Source organism: Hipposideros armiger, unplaced genomic scaffold, assembly GCF_001890085.2.
Source record: "Hipposideros armiger isolate ML-2016 unplaced genomic scaffold, ASM189008v1 scaffold_80, whole genome shotgun sequence".
NCBI classification, from domain to species: domain Eukaryota; kingdom Metazoa; phylum Chordata; class Mammalia; order Chiroptera; family Hipposideridae; genus Hipposideros; species Hipposideros armiger.
The window spans coordinates 3003241-3020528 of record NW_017731430.1 but is presented as its reverse complement, the minus strand read 5'-3'; the positions used below and the strand labels follow the sequence as shown (position 1 = coordinate 3020528).

The window sequence follows — 17288 nt, the reverse complement described above, 5'->3', positions numbered from 1 at the left end:
ACTTGGCTCCAACCATCCTACAACAACTGATATTTCCTACGATTTTTCTCTTAGACTTACTTTCTCCTCACACTATCGGCTCCTCCTGGGTGACGCCACGCACTCTAACAATGTCCCCTAACCACAAAATTGGCTGTTGATTTCTTAAATTATGTTCAAATCCAGAACTTTCTCCTAAGTATCAGAACTATAGGAGTGCTGGGGTGCCAACCACCTTTTAAATAGTGTCTCTTTTCACGTGCACTTCAAATTCAGTATTTCCAATATTCCCCTAAATTACTATGTCCCTCCCAAACTTGCTCTTCTTTTTGGATTAATTAATGGCCCCATTCTTCACCCAGGTGCCTAAGCCTCCAGTGACTCCCCCTTTTCCATGACCCAGAGTTAATATTTCAGTCCGTCTGCTCCAGTGGATTAAGGTGAGGGTTTTATTTTTCTCACACAACAAAATGTCTGGAGGTAAGTAGCTCCTACCTGGTAGAACAGCTAAACAATGTCATCAGAGTTCAAGCTTTTTCTACCATCCTGTCCTGTATCCTAGTGTGGGATTCTCATTCTCCTGGTTACAATACGCTTCCTTCATTTTATCTGCATTCCAGGCAGGAGCAAAGGACCAAAGGGTCCTGCCAACTATTGGAATCGCCTCCCTTTAGACGGGTTCACGCTGAAACGCCAATCAGCCATTCACGTTTATGCCTTGTTGGCCACAACTGGCTCACAAAGGTGCCGTCTGCAACTACGTGTGACAGGAAGGTATCTCTGGCAGCTAGATTGCCAAGCAACACGTATCTGATTTTGGGTCTTGGTAATAAGCACATACTAGTAAACTGGATTTCAGTGTAAGAAGCTGCCTCAGAACTTGGTGGTTTAAAAACACAATAATTATTATGTCTCACAATTCTTTGTGGGTGGGGGGGGGACGGGCGACAGGTCTGAGATGGTTAGGCTGAGGCTGGATGATCGGAGATGGTCTCATGCTCATGTCTAGGACCTCATCTGAGATGGCTGGGCCTCCTTCTCTCTCCATGGGACTTCTCACCCTCCAGGAGGCGAGGGCTTCTTCCCATGGTCTTGGTGTTCTCAGAAGCAACAGAAGACAAGGCCCAGTGCTCTAGTGCTTTTCAAGCATCTCTTTATATGATGTTTGTTAATGTCCCATCAGCCAGAACATTCACACGGCCAAGCCAGAGTTCAAGGGGTGGAGAGAGAGATTGTATTTCCTTTACTTTATTTTGTTTTTAGCGGAGCCATCCTGCCACCTATTGGCAGCTCAGCTCAGGCTGGGGCTGGGCATCGAACCGCTGTTGCTCCGAGCTTGCACTCTGGAGTGAGCTCTTAACCAACGGGGCCATTTGGCCGGCCCCGAGATTGTACTTCCTGATGGGAGGATGGCACAGTGACATTGCTTATAAGGATGGGAGAAAACGATGGCCATTTTTTCCCAATCCACTACAGTAAGGAGGCACAGGAGAAAAGGTGCTGGGTGGGCAACAGTAGTGGCTCCCCATCGCTTGTATTTTAACCTCGTTTAACCTGTCAGTATCTCATTCAATAACATTAAAAAAAAAAGTCTTTCCATTCTATGCATCCCCTTAACTTTCTAACTTCCTGGCTGCAGGTCTTAATTAACTTTCACATCCATGACACAAATAAGATGAAAATCGGTCATAAGGGTGGGCCCTGATCCAAATGGATTAATGTCCTTGTGAGAAGAGATACTAGAGGTTTTGTTCTCTGTCTCTGTCTCTGTCTCTGTCTCTCTCTCTCTCTCTCTCTCCCCCCACTCCCTCCCTCCATGTGCGCTCATTAAGAAAATGTCATGCGACTACACAGCAGGAAGGTGGTTGTCTAACAAGCAAGGAAGAGACAGCCCTCACCAGAAACGAAGTTTGCCGACATCTTGGTCATGGAGTTCTGCCCCCAGGACTGTGAGAAGATAATTTTCTGTCCTTTGAGCCACCCGGTCTGTGGCTTTTGGTATAGTAGCCCGAGCAGGCTAGTATATGGTTTCTCTCTCAGAAGAACACACAGAACTTTCCATGTAATGTCAAGCGCGACTCGACACCTGCGGCGCCACCTAGGAACCCTGAAGGCATTTATGCATTCCTGCTCCCCGACAGCATCTCGGAGAGCTTTCAAAGCACATATTTATTTACATGGTCGCCTATTTTAACACTGCTAGTCGCTTCCCCTCAGCTTCAAGGTCCTTCCTGACGTGACCTGTGTCTTCCAGCTGCTCCAAGCTTCCTTCTCGTCCAGCAACGTCGCCGCTGCGAGCTGGCTTCTGTTCCTGAGCACAGCACCCTCCCTTCCCTCTGTGTCTTTACACCTGTTGCCACCTGCATCTGGAGTGCCCTCTACTTTCTTATCTGTCGGGTGAACACTTACTCATTTTTCCAACATTGATCTTTCTATGAATAATGGATCTTTCCCAGTAGCCCTTCCCATGGGGGCGACTCCAACAGAGCTAGTTTCCCCCTCTGTGCCACCTCTATTTTTTAATATGTTAATTTGCTTATTTTAACAATAAAATATTTTGCTTTATTTTAACAAGATGTGTTGATACTGGGTTTTGAATTTTTGACCATTTTTTACTAAGCTTTATGTGGCAGCCAACATTATTAGTGTTCATGGTTTATATCTGAGATATAAGGCACTAGGACATAAAATAATAAACCATTAAAGGATATACTTTCTGGTAAAAATGTCAGTAGACCACATTAAGATACATATAATAGTAAGGTAACAGGAAACTATTACACAGCTAGTGCCTTTTACATTAGAATTTCATGCCCACACATGCATTTGTACACACACACACACACACACACACACACACACACACACACCTATATTTAGAACATTGAACATGTAGGAAAAGAAAAGGCAAAAACACCAGGGCAAAGAAGAAAAAAAAAAAAAAAGAGATGCATTACCAGAATCTAAACACTTTTGGCAAGCCTTCTAACAGTAAGTGAAATAATTATATATCCAAAACAAATGAAAATTCGTCAAAAATGTCACCCTCCTTTCATAAGAGAGAGAATAAAGGCATGCCCATATTAGATTATTATACTTGTATATTTACAAATCTCTTGTAACATAAATCCTATGAAATGGCCAGAAGTTGATACCCCTTTGATTACACTGTGACTCGTTCATGTTCTCTGCCTCCTCTGGAGAGCGGTTCATAGCTTAGTTGAGCCTTAGGAGAGCAGCTTACTGAAACCCATCATGGTCAATGTGCATGCTGCCTCTGTGACCTTGGTCCAAGCGTCCTAGTTCTTCCTCCTGTGAAGCTGGGAGGATCTATCTTTTCCTTCCTATGTCAGTGATCTCGGGAAGTTTGGTCACACACAGCACATAACAAGTGTTTAAACCGTTGTTCACAGTCCCGAAAACTTGATGGCCGAAAACTAACGTCCAGCCCTGATAACTTAGAGAAGCCACAGGTGATGACGACGGCCCATCCTTCCTCATTGATGCTGTTATTATAGTTCAGGTCCAGCTTCCGTGGCCTGGGCAGGTGACCTGTCTATACTACCGATGCCAGGAGAGCCACGTGCTCTGTCACTGGGGAACAACAGCTCAGCCTCAGCACTTGAAGGGGCGTTTAAAGCTTTAGTGTTTTCAGGGGCAGCTTCAGACTTAATGTCAAGAAAGGCTGAGTGTTTCCAGAGCAGGGAGGTGAATGGAGGCTTCAGTGAGGGCAGTAAAAGTGTCACCTTCTAAAGCATGTTTGGTGATTCGTCATCCCTCCAATGCTGATAAAATCGGAACCTGCTCTGCAGGTTTCAGAAGGAGCAGCCCATCTTTTTGTTGGGGGATAAATCCAAGTTTTGAAGACTCAAGAGTACAGGGATCACTTGGGTCGGCGACCCCGCGTCATATGCTGTTAGCGAGCACTGGTTAAGGTCCGGGACTTCCAGATGCTTCCATGTGGCCAACTGTGCTGGTGAGTCTTCCAAACCTCTCCCAGCTCCTCCTCGCTGCAGGAAAGGTCTAGTTTCCTCATCGCATCCAGGTATCTCAAAGCAGCATCCAATATTTGACACTCGTTTGTGATCATGGACGTGAATAACTCAAACACTCTTAGTCTTCTGATGTGAGGGCACAATCCACAACCTCCTGGGTTTGGATCTTGCGCACTTCTTGAACTTCTGCAGGATCAGAGGTGTGTTTCCCCGCACTTTACTACTCCAGGACAATTTCAGGTCCTCGAGTTCAAAGACGGCTTTAAGTGCTTCACCCCGGGGCTCCAACAACATCAAAGGCTATAAGTCTGCAACTCCCCAGCCCCAGGATTTTTAACTTGCTGACAAGATGCATTTGCTGGGCGAGTGCATGGAGCCTTCCAACCCTGAAATCAGTCCAGGAAATACCCAGTTTTTCCAAGTCTTGGAGATACGGCAGCAGAGCAATCATTTCCCTCAAGTCCGCTGTTGTGAATCGGCCGTTGTTCAGATCTAGACACTTGCTAACCGCCTTTCTGCCCAGCTTCTTCAGGAACTACTCATTTTCCTCCATCCTGGATCCCAATTCCATTTCTGAATGAGAGGCGTGGCTCCGCTCCTGCCTCCAGGTGCTTGGCATCAAACACTCCAGTGACGCTTTTCTTACAAAAGAGCTGGAGGAACGCGGTGGCTTTTCTTTCGTGGCCTAACTCAGGCTTCTCGGTGCGTAGACAGGGTTATGCTCCTGGATGGAGAGGTATCCTTCTTAGTTTGATGTCGTCTCACTTGTTTATTTTTGCTTTTGTTGCCCTTGCCTTTGGAGTCAAAAAAATTATCCAAGAAATTATCACCAAAGATCCAAAAAATTATCGCCAAGACCGATGTCAAGGAGCTGACCATCTATGTTTTCTTCTAGGAGTTTTATGATTTCAGGTCTTGCATTCAAGCCTTTCATTGATTTCGAGTTCATTTTGTGCACGTTGTAAGAAAGTAGGGCATGGCACAGACAGCAGACTGAAACACACCCGCAAATAAAATGTTTCAGTCAAGCATTTGGCAAACTGTTGATTATATTAACTTGAAAGTTAGGTTATATACCTAGTTACCTTGAGTGCCAGGAAACACCTTCAGAAAGTAGATGTTAGAATCAATATGTTTTGCTGTTGGCTATATTTGGCAGGATAATACCAAAAAAAAAAAAGATGATTTTTAAAAACTGATTTGTCTGATTTACATGTAGAAGTGAAAGGGAATAGAAAAATTTAGGAGATGCATAGAGTTGGAAGACTCAAATATTTCCCAACTCCATGAGGAAAAGATAAACCTAGCTCACTCGGCACCGGGCAGGTGAGGAAGACACCGTCCTGGGTGGTAGGTGAAAGAGAGGTATTCTATGGAAGTGACATGGGTATTTCCAGGCCAGGTCCTGTCCCCCTTAGAATGGTGGCAGCAATGTTCCTTCAGCCTGGGGTCTGAAGTGAAAACATCATAGAAGAGAGCAGCTAGGTGACACACAAAAAGGATCCTGCACAGGCAAGAAATGAACCTCTGGTATATGAAGTCATAAGAAGTTTATTATCTGAGCATACATCAGCCCAGTTGCTCAAACTAAGTGTGCATCAGAATTACGTGGAAGATTTGTTAAAACACAGGTTGGGGACTCACCTTTTGAGTTTCTGATTCAGTAGGTATGGGGAAGTGCCCGAGAATCTGCATGTCTAAGACGTTCCCCAATGATGCTGATGCTATTGGTCCATTGACCACCTTGGAGAACCTGATCTAACCAATCCCGACACACACCAGTATTAACTCTAATATCCTTTTGCAGCCTATGTAACTAGCAGCATGAAACAGTTGAAAGACAAGCATAATGGAAGTCACTTTTCTGTACTCCATTCAGCTCCTAAGCAATTGGAAAATTGCTTTTCCCATCCATGGGAAATGGGAAATCATCCTATATGTCCTCTACAGAGTAGGAAATATACTGAATCAGCAATCAAGGCATACTCAGTGAGAGAGAGAATACTTTGGGACCATGCAAATAGAAAAGAAAGCATTCGGAGCTATACTGGTTAGCATGCCAAGAACACAATCAACTCTACTTAGCTGAAGCAGGAATTGACTTAGTACATGGTATTCAACAGCTTACAAAAATCAAAGAAAGGTGAAGAAACAAATTTGAGGAACTATGTCCATCCTGTGCGTTACTGTGTCTTTACTCTCGACAAGTAACTTGTATTTAATGCATATTTTTGATTGATAAATGCCAAGAATGCATCACTTTTATTCTTATCACTCTGTTTATTGTGCTTCATTATCAGCAAACGTGTGTAAGTAATGTTTGGCTAGAACTGAAAACTGTTCAGCATGAAATTATTTTGACAGAATTTGTTCTAACGTTCCCTCTTCATCTGTGATAGGTAAGATATGGACTCTGCTTGGCGTTCACAGTAAAATTCCTCAAGAGGCGACTTTAGAGATGTTCTGAATGTCTTTATAGAAGCAATTAATTTCTAGCTTTAACTGAAGCCATTCTTCGGAGAGCCACCAAACAAACCTTGTTTTATCACTGGTGTATTTTTGTGCCCTTCAAATAAATCAGTCCGATCATATATTAATAGCACCTCAATGAAGTTGATTTAAAAAGTACAAAAAATAGGCTTTTCTGTTTTTCCAGGGACTTTTAAAAATGTTAATATAAAACACATATGAAGACGCTGAAAATTAGGTGAAAGTAAAGAGCTAATCAAATACTAGTAAAACAGATGTACTTTCAACCAACAAATTTTTTAATGTCCTTTTTTCTGTTATGGGAACTGAGTCCATGTAGCTTAATCCATTTCTCCCTCTGTCTTTATTTATCATCTGATGCTTCACTTAGAGAAGACCTAAGTCAAATAAATGTAAGCTTGTGTTCAGAAGTAAAACAGCTCTTTTTTTGTAGCTGGACATTCATTTTTTTAAAAAAAATTCTACCAACCAGGTATTTGAAATCTCAATGATGAAAGGGGGAAGAGTTCAAAGAAAGATTCCCTGGGGCCGGCCGAGTGACTCAGCTGGTTAAGAGCTTGATCAAGAGTTTGAGCTCCGAGCAACAGCGGTTCGAGTTGCGGCCCGAGCTGAGCAGCCGCTGAGCTGCCAACAGGTGGCAGGATGGCTCAGCTAAAAAAAAAAAAAAAAAAAAAAAGAGCTTGCTCAAGAGCGTGAGCTCTGAGCAACAGCGTTGCTGGTTTGATTCCCACATGGGCCAGTGAGCTGTACCCGAGCTGCGCTGCCGCTGAGCTGCCAACAGGTGGCAGGATGGCTCAGCTGGTGAGAGCACGTGCTCCTAACAAGACTGCCTTTTTGAGATGGTGGGCTATGCCTGCCCACAACTAAAGACTGAACTCGGCACCTTGAGCTGAGCTGCCGCCTGGATGGCTGAGGGGATAGAGCATGCGCTCTTTAACAACGAGGCTGCTGGTTTGACTCCCACATGGGATGGTGGCTACGCCCACCCGCAACTAATGGAACACGGCACCTTGAGCTGAGCGGCGCGACTGGACTTGGAGCTGAGCTAGCTGCGCCCTCCACAACTAAGACTGAAGAACAACAACGTGGCTGTCCCCCTTCCCCAATTCCCCAATAAAATCTCTTAAAAAAGGAAAGAAAGAGCAGTTTTCAGGTCCATTTTTAAGCAGCACCAGGCCCATAAATACGGAAAAGCATCCATTTTCTTAATCGTCTTTATGTATATGAATAAACCTGTTCGTGAAAATGGCACACACCGCCGAGCACTGTTCGTTTATGTCAGGCAGTACTCAGGACACAGAACGCCAGCTCTCTCCCATTCTCTGTTAACACCAGTACAGCATAAATTGGTAATTGTGTGGTAACTATGCAATTAACTCATGTCACCACTGTACCTTTTCATTAGCGTCACTAAGAGTAGTATTACCCTCTCAGTGACCTCAGTGTAAGTGATAACATCCCTAGCTGTTAAAGTGAAAAAAAAAATTAAGTGAATTTAGTGTTGTGAAGGGTGATAGAGTGACAGCCTTGGAGACAGGAGGCCTTTTTATCTATCACATGGCACAAACAGGGAGAAAGCAAACCTCTCGAAGCTGCCTCATTAGTACATCTCACCTCTTTTCTCCAAGAACAGAAGGTTTCTTTCTTATTCTTTCACTTGCCAAGATGACGTGCAAAGTTACCTATTGTGCTCACAGTTTTTCCCATGAAGGTTAATGGCTGGGAGAGCTCTCTCAGTGCAGATTCCAGGCAGTACCTACCCATGCTAACGAATACGCTTGGCATATCTGTCCTTAAAGCAGAACTTCGATAATCCTTACAGATTCTCATTTATCAAGTGTCCGCTTGGGGTATAAACAAAAACTATTCAACATTAAATTACTTTCTGGGAAAGAAAACCCATCCTTATATTCAACCATGGTCAGGTTTTTGCTCTGTAGGTTCGTGTTCTTGCTGAAAATAAAATTGAAAACAGATTATGTATTTGATGGCGTAGCCTTTCATGAACTATGAGACACTGGAGAAGGAAACTTAGGTTGGAGAGCGGTGGGTACCTTACTGATTAAAATCATGGCTTCAAAATCAGATTCGCCTGGGCTTGGGTCCAGGCACCCACATTACTGTTCAGCGAGGGTATAAAAGGAAGACAGGGTATTAGGAAATGCTTTCCCGAGGAAATACTCTTCTAACTGTGATATGGAAGAGAGTTAAAGTTATCTAGGCCCAAGAAGAACAGTCTAGACAGAGAGACTAAGAAACTGGCACATGAAAAAGCTCTACTATGAAAAACTATTCAGCACACCCATGGACTCTAAATGTGCAAATGTGTGTGTGTGTGTGTGTGTGTGTGTGTGTGTGTTTGTGTGTTGTGCGTTCATATGAAGGAGGTTGGGAAATGTAAGGTGCAGTAGAAGGGTTTCAATACATTTTGTGCTTTTGACAAATTATGCTGGATGCAGCATAGTTTATAGAGCAGAGAAGAATTTTTGTGGCAGATCAGTTAAAAGTTGGTTAGGAATTGGCTTGGGACGCCAGCTCTGAGCAGCAGGGCCCTGGTTTGGATCCCACATGAGGGCCAGTGATCCTGTGCCCTCTACAGCTAAGATGGTGAACAACAGCTCAACCTGGAGCTGGGCTGCTGTGAGTTGCCTGAGATGGCGTAGGCTGCAGTGGGGCTGGCCGGCAGCTGGCATCAGCTTTCGTGAGCTGCCATTAGCCGCTGTAAGCGGCTGTCCAATGGCCAGCAACTGATCTGCCTCACCCAGGAAGAACACAATGATGACACCAACATGGGCCAGTGAAGCGACGTCCTCCACAACTAGACTGAAGAACAAAAGGACAGCAACTTGTCTGTTCCCCTTCCCCAATTCCCCAATAAAATCTTAAAAAAAAAGTCTATTACAAGATTTTAGACAACAAATGAGAGTAGTCTTTATGAGGGTGCTGGCAGTGGAGATGGAAAGATGGGTACAGATTCAAGAGCTATTTGGGAGGCAAATTGATGGGACAGGCTATTGGGATGTGAGAAGAGGGAAGATCATGGATGACACCAGGTTTTGGCTCCTAGAACCAGATGATTATTGACTCCCACGGAGGATACTAAAGAAAAACAGATTTGTATGAGAAGACCTGAGTCTTATCAAGGTGATCTGAGACTCTAAGAGTAGATCATGAGTCCACAGTGTCTTGTAGCCACAGTTTTCATAACTTGTACCCACTTTTATCCCTCCCTACCGATTTCCCACAGTGAGGCCAGAATCATCTTACAAAAACCCAAATTTGATGAAAACAGTTTTCTCCCTGCTTGAAGCCCTTCAATGACTTCTTGCTGCACTTAAGATTTTTTAAAAAGTTCATCTGAAAAGCCTGTCTGATCAGGTCCCTGCTTGTGCCGTTGGTATTAGATCGTGCCACTTTTCCTTGTATTCATTACACGTCCTTCACACTGGTCTCCTCTTAGCTGCTGGAAGCATCATGGCCTGCAGCCTACACACTCAGCGATCTTGGCTTCTCTATCTTCCACCCATCTTCAGCTCAAACCTCTTCCAGGAGTCACCGCTGCTATATACTCTCCTGGCCCTTAAAACGTGCTTTTATAGCACTTAGTATCGTTGGCACATTTGCAACTGGGAGACTGTTAAACATTAAAGTCTTTATGGAAGTTTATATTTGGGTTGGTAGGATACCGTGGTTTATTTGGATGCTGTGGTGGGCAGAGTGTTGTCCCCTCCCCCCGCAAAGATTTCCACTCCCTAACCCAAAACTTGTGACTATGTTACTTTGCATGGCAAAGGGATTGTGTAGTTTTGATTAAGTTGAGGACCCTAGCATGGATTTTCTGAGTGACCCCACTGAAATTCATGGGTCCTAAAGTGGGTAACCTTTTCCAGATGTGGTCAGAGAGAGATGTGGTGAGAGGAGCAGGGGCAGAGATGCTATACTGATGGAGGGAGAGAGACACCTCAGAGAATTCAGGCAGCCTCCAGAAGCTGGAAAAGGCGAGAAATCAGGTTTGCCACCAGAGCCTCCAGAAAGAAACACAGCGATCCCACACCTTGATTTTAGTTCAGTGAGACAGTGTTAGACTTCTGACCTACTGAACTATAAGAAAATAAATGTGTGTTGTTTTAAGCTAGTTGTGGCAAGCTTGTTGCTTGTGGTAATATGTTACAGCAAGAATTAAAAATGAATGCAGATGCAATTATGAATTATGTCTGTATGACAACTAATTCCAAGTATATTTCCGGTCCACAGGTTTCTAATTTAGGAATTACATTGTTTTATCATCATGCTGAATCTCACGAAAATATACTATTTTGAAACAACAACATAAGAAATGATCTCGAATTTAGCCTTAATTGAATTCACAGTAGCACTCATAACATCAAAGTTTTCACTTCCAAAAAAAAACTTTCAAAGCTCCACATTGATTCCATAAATTGTATAAAGAATTTTTTTTCTTTTCACATACGTTGATCTGCAGTTGGTTGAATGCATGGATGGAGGCCCAATGGATACGGAGACCTAACTATAATTATATCCTGCCATTTTCTCCAAATAATTTAAGATGAGCCCTAAAGAATCTAAATTGTAATCCCAGCCTGAATAGTATAAGAGGAGAAATATCTGGCCTCCCTACTATCTTGAGTGCATCTTTATGGAAGCGAACTCAGCATCCTCTCCCCTGATTATTATATATACTTCTTCTAGTGCATAATTCTCCTGTCTGTTGAGGGATCAGGGCTCTCACATGAACCCTCTTCTTTTCCAGACCTCATGGACGATGGTAAAGCCCTGACATCTTCAACAGTAAATATAAGAATGCATATTTAGCAGGCATTATGCTTTCTTCATAAACTACTTTCAAAGCCGTAACAAGATATGTCCTATTGGAAGTTCTTCACATTCCATTCTGGTTCTTTACTATCCACAAACGTTAGCTAAAAGGGTGTGTGTACAGAACTATGATCGGTAATACAGAGATTTAACGAGAAGCAGAAGGCATGTCACTTTGGGTAGAAAACTCTAGAACCTAATTTAGACAGCCTAGACATATTTATAAGAAATGATTAAGGAAATAAAATTCACATTAATTTGTAATTTCAAGGCAATAATCCAATTTCTACTTTGTGGCAGTACAAAAACAAATAAGCAGGAAAGGATCAGCCAAAGGAGAATTTAATTAAGGGTTGGGACTCCACAGATTGCCAAGATTAAAAGGGAGAGGCAGAAGTTATGCATGGAATTATGCTTAAGATTTGGGGAGACAGAGAGAAGTCATTCCAACTCTACCAGTAACATAAATATACTTTCCTATTCTCTGTTGCTTATAGATATAAACCTTTAACTGCCTCAACTCAACAGTTTTACATCATCCTCTAAACATCCTATCTTTCACTGATTTTTTAACACTGGTATCTATCTCACCAATATTAAAAAAAAAACAGAAAACAACATCATTTCAATTCAGTCCAAACATAATTGCAAAACAAAACAAAACAAAGCAACATTTCTTATGAATATATTTTAAAACTCTATAGCTTTCACCAGTAAGCTTAGCCCACAGACGTTTCCTGTCAGAGGACCCTAAAACCATTATTTCTGTTCAGAGAAGAAATGGAGCGGGAACAAAAGACATTAATGGATATGTTATAATTTCTGCTTTCCAGGAGATTGCTGTTGTTTTCCTCTGCCCAGAGTTCCTCCTCTTTCTTGGGTGATATCAAGGACAGTCTCACCTCCAACTCCCCCTCCCCCACCCCCACACACAATATTTGGTGCCTACTTCACAGGACCCTCAGGGTTCTGATAGGTTAAGGTGGGTTGCAAATCCAAGGACTCAGCACCAGCCTATCTCATTCTCCAGCGAAAGACAGGAGTGCATCTCAGATGGAGCTAAAGAGAGTTGCATATCCTCTTGGTCATAATGTCAAAGAGGTGAATATGTGACCCAAACTGGGACAATCAGAACCTTCCTTGAATTTATAGATGAGCGTGAAACAGCTCTTTCTTCTAGGATCATAAGCTGTTAAGATATAACTCCAGACAAGTTCCCCATTACACAGAAGCATCTGAGTCAGAAATACGAAAATGGAAGTCTAGACTAGGGATGGAGGTGGATGAGGAGAGAAAGCTGGAGAGAAAAAGTAAGAGAGAGAGCTGATGCTGTTTAAACTCCAAACTCCAGCTTGTGTTACTGAAACACTCTCCACTGCTGTCTCTGTGGCTTGGTTCTATCAGCCAATAAGTTTACTTTCACGCTTAAGGTATTCTGCGTTGGATTTCTGACTTGCAACCCAAAATTTCATAATACAGGATTCAAGATATGTGAAAAAGTTATAGAACAAGATAACATACTTAACAAAATTACACAATTAAAAGTCAATACACATTCATAGAAATGAGCGATATGTGTTAGAGTCTTAACAGAAGGAATAATAGTACTAAATATTAATCAGGATTTTGAATGGGAGATAAGTTTTTATTGATAAATAGGAAATAAAGAATTATCTCTTACGTAAGTACATAAACAAAAATGTGGAGGCAGAAAAACTACCTGTAGTGTAAGTTTCAACCATACACATAATCTTTGACTAAGAAGCATTAGTTCATTTTTGTGAAATTACCTGAAAATTCATTAATTTGAGTCTAATTTGGGATAATAGTTTTTAAAAAAAATATTAAGGCTTTTAGAAGGTTATTAGCCATTGTATTGTGGTATAAATTAATGTAGTTATAGCATCCTCTTAAGATACCATTGATATCAACCAAGTTAAAGGAATGGGTGTTTTCATAAAGTGCCAAGAAAAAACATGACACTTGTGAAGAAGAAAAAAAAGGGAGATCTTGCCCAAACAACCATCAATACTTATGCTAAAGCTGCAGTAATATAGACAGGGAAGTATTTGTACAGCAATAGAGAAATAGGCACACAGATACTTGGAATTTCCCATTGGGTAAGCATATTCATTTTTTTAACTTTTGATAAACAGAATTCTCTTAATTTTTATTGTACTTCACGTACTTGAATCGACATTATGTTGGGTCTAATACGGATGCAGGTAAATGGCATTCTTCTCAGGAAGTAGAGCTCATGTAGAAACCCTTGCTTCCACGTCAACAACAAGAGAAACGCAAACACAATAAAAATCACAATATTCTGTGTCATAAACAAAGCGCAGTGGATACAAGGCAGGCTCAATGAATTGAATTCCAGATGGAAGAAGCCCTCCATATTTGAGCAGAAAACCATGGTGTCAGCTTCGATTACTGGAAGTGGGCTCCTATCAAGAGAGGGGTGGACAGGGCCGGCCGAGTGGCGTGATGGTTAAGAACTGGCTTGGGACACCAGAGGGCCCCGGTTCGGATCCCACATATGAGGGCCAGTGACACTGCCCTCCACAGCTAAGATGCTGAACAACAGCTCAACCTGGAGCTGGGCTGCCATGAGTCGCCGGCGACGGCGTAGGCTGCAGCCCCTGTGGCAGTGGGTTGCCATGGGCTACCGTGTGTAGCCAGCAGCCAGCGTGAGCGGCCAGCAGCCGCAGTGAGCGGCCGTCCAGAAGCCGGCGACTGATCTGCCTCGCCAGAGAAGAGCGCAATGATGGTGCCAACTTGGGCCAGTGAAGCAACGTCCTCCACAACTAGATTGAAGAACAAAAACGACAGCAACTTGTCTGTTCTCCTTCCCCCAATTCCCCAGCACTGTTCCCATCCCCCCAATTCCCCAAAAAAAAAAATCTTTAAAAAAAAAAAAAAAAAAAAAGAGAGGGGTGGACAGAGGGAAGGCTGACACAGAAGGAGAATGAGAATGGAAGGAACCATCTAGGCCTTAGACAAGATGGACGGGAGACCTGAACTAGAACCTGGAAGAAACGCAAACACAAAACAAGTTGCTCTACCTGACAATTGTCTCCTGCTGCCCCCCACCAGAAAATTGATTTTTACCCCCCCCCACACACACACACATGCTCGCGCACACACACATGGGCTAGAATTCACTGAAGTTACAAACTCCTGTGAAAGACACAGTCAGAGAATGAGAAGATAAGCCACAGATAGGAGAAAATATTTGGAAAAGACATACCTCATAAAGGACTATTATCCAAAATGTACAAAGAATTCTTAAAACTCAGAACTAAGAAAACAAACAACCCAATTAAAAAATGGGCCAAAGACCTTAACAGACAACATCGCCAAGGAAGATATACAGATGGCACATCAGCATGTGAAAAAATGTTCCACATCATGTCATCTGGGAAACACCAATTTAAACAACAATGAGATATCACTCCGCACTTAGTAGAACGGCCAAAACCAGAAACACTGATGACACCCCATATTGGCAGGTAAGTAGAGCAAACTGGAAGTCTCATGCATTGCCGATGGGAACGCAACACGGTACAGCCAGTTTGGAAGGCGCTCTGGCAGTTTCTTACGAAACTAACTTACTCGTACGTATGATCCAACAATCACAGCTCCCAGAGGAGCTGAAAACTGATGTCCACACAAAATCCTGCACACAGATGCTCACAGCAGCTTTCTTCCTATTCGTCTAAACTTGGAAGCAGCCGGGATGCCCTTCCGTAGATGAGTTAATTCACAAACTAATCCTTTCAGACAATGGCATAGCATTCAGCTCCAAAAGGCAATGAACTATCAAGCCATGAACAACTGAGTGTGAGGAGCCAATCGGAAAAGGCTACATACTGTATGATTCCAAGTATGTGACAGTCTGGAAAAGGCACAACTGCGGAGACAGCAATGAAATCAGTGTTCGCCAGTGGTTTGAGGATGGGGAGTTGGGGAATGAAATGGGGGAGCCCAGAGGGCTTTTAGGGCAGTTAAAATACTCAGTAGGATACTATAATGATGGATACATGTCATTATACATTATTGGAACTCACAGAATGTACAACCCCAAGAGTGAACCCTAATGTAAACTGTAGACATTGGGTGATTATGACGTGTCAATGTAGGTTCGTTAGTTAGAACAAATGTCCCACTCTGGTGTGGGGTGTTGAGAATAGGGAGGTTACGTGTGTGTGTGTGTGTGTGTGTGTGTGTGTGTGTGTGTGTAGGGGTAGGGGGTACATGGGAAATCTCTGTACCTTCCTCTCAATTTTTCTGTGAACTTAAAACTGCAGTAAAAATATAGCCTTAAAAAAAATAATGTTTCCATATTTTTTCTTGGCCTGAGGAGGACAAATTTGCACTTAAAAGTGAGGAATTGAGGACACCAATCTTGATGATTTTAGCTATGTGTCACTTCTAGCAGAATGGTTTTTAAAGTCATGAGTTTTAATGAGAACTTGTTCATATGAACATTTCTAGACCGAAACGTTGGGGTTGAAAAATAAGTGGTGTTGGTTGTTTTAATGTTTCCCTTGGTTATCAGATCGATCGCCTTCTGAATTTGCATCCTCACCTCATTAAAACTTTGCACATCGCCTCTATGAGCTTGCTTGACTGAAAAAATTCACCACTCCTAAAATTGGCAATGAAGCCATACAAGGTAGAAATATTACATATTTAAAAATACATTCTGGGCCAGCCGAGTGGCGCGATGGTTAAGAACTGGCTTGGGATGCCAGAGGGCCCCGGTTCGGATCCCACATAGGAGGGCCAGTGACACTGCCCTCCACAGCTAAGATGCTGAACAACAGCTCAACCTGGAGCTGGGCTGCTGTGAGTCACCAGCGATGGCGTAGGCTGCAGTCCCTGTGGCAGTGGGTTGCCATGGGCTACCGCGTGTAGCCAGCAGCCAGCGTGAGCGGCCAGCAGCCGCAGTGAGCGGCCGTCCAGAAGCCGGCGACTGATCTGCCTCACCCGGGAAGAGCGCAATGATGGTGCCAACTTGGGCCAGTGAAGCAACACCCTCCACAACTAGATTGAAGAACAAAACGACAGCAACTTGTCTGTTCCCCTTCCCCCAATTCCCCAGCGCTGTTCCCCTCCCTGCAATTCCCCAATAAAAATCTTTAAAAAATAAATAAATAAATAAATAAATAAATAAATAAAAATACGTTCTAAGCAGGGTTTTTGCCTGGGTAATATGTGTGGACAAGCCTCCATGCTTAAGTGAACACGACATTAAATCTCATATGCAACAGTGCCACAGAAGCCTAGTAAAACACTGTTACCAATACAAATGTTGTGTAATGCGAAGACACTGCTAACCTCATACATTTGCTATCTGAACAACCATTAGATTTAAATATATGAAGAGCACTGTTGCCTTTTGGGAAAAATATTCCACATGGATTATTTTTCATGGTTTTCAATTTATTTTTCTTTCTTTATATAGACATGTAGCAAAACCAATCCTCTTATAAATTTACACATTTGTTTCGTCTCTGCCTACAAAACCTCACTTAGAATATCTATAACTTTTTTTTTTCATTTCATTTCATCATGCTTATATTAAATCTTAAAGTTGCTTTTGTTTCACTGGCTTAGAAACAGCTACATTGAAAAGGAACTTTTTCCCTAAAAGAAATAGTCAGAATACTGGTAAAATTATGTAAATGAGACATAAAATAGTATATTAAAACACTACATAGGAAGATTTTTTCTGCAATTTCCTTTCTTTAAACAATAGATCTTTCTCTGATATTTTTTTATACTTCAGTGAAGTTTAACAATGTTAGCATATGCTTATATATTATTAGTCACATACTTTTATGTTACTTATAAAACTTGGGCTATGCTTTTCATATGATTACAAAGCCTGGCATTTAATAGCATATATATATATATATATATATATATATATATATATATCCTATATAAACATGAGTAATATTGTGGGTATTTATAAAAAGA

General features: G+C 42.4%; 1 protein-coding gene across 1 annotated transcript; it reads right to left on the bottom strand.

Moving 5' to 3' along the window:
• Positions 1-3219: 3219 nt before the first annotated feature.
• LRRC31 (leucine rich repeat containing 31) lies at positions 3220-4593 on the bottom strand. Its single transcript, XM_019643591.1, is given in 8 exon segments — positions 3220-3357; positions 3359-3651; positions 3654-3770; positions 3773-3980; positions 3983-4047; positions 4050-4148; positions 4151-4262; positions 4264-4593. Coding segments are annotated over 8 exon segments (1362 nt in total).
• Positions 4594-17288: the final 12695 nt, after the last annotated feature.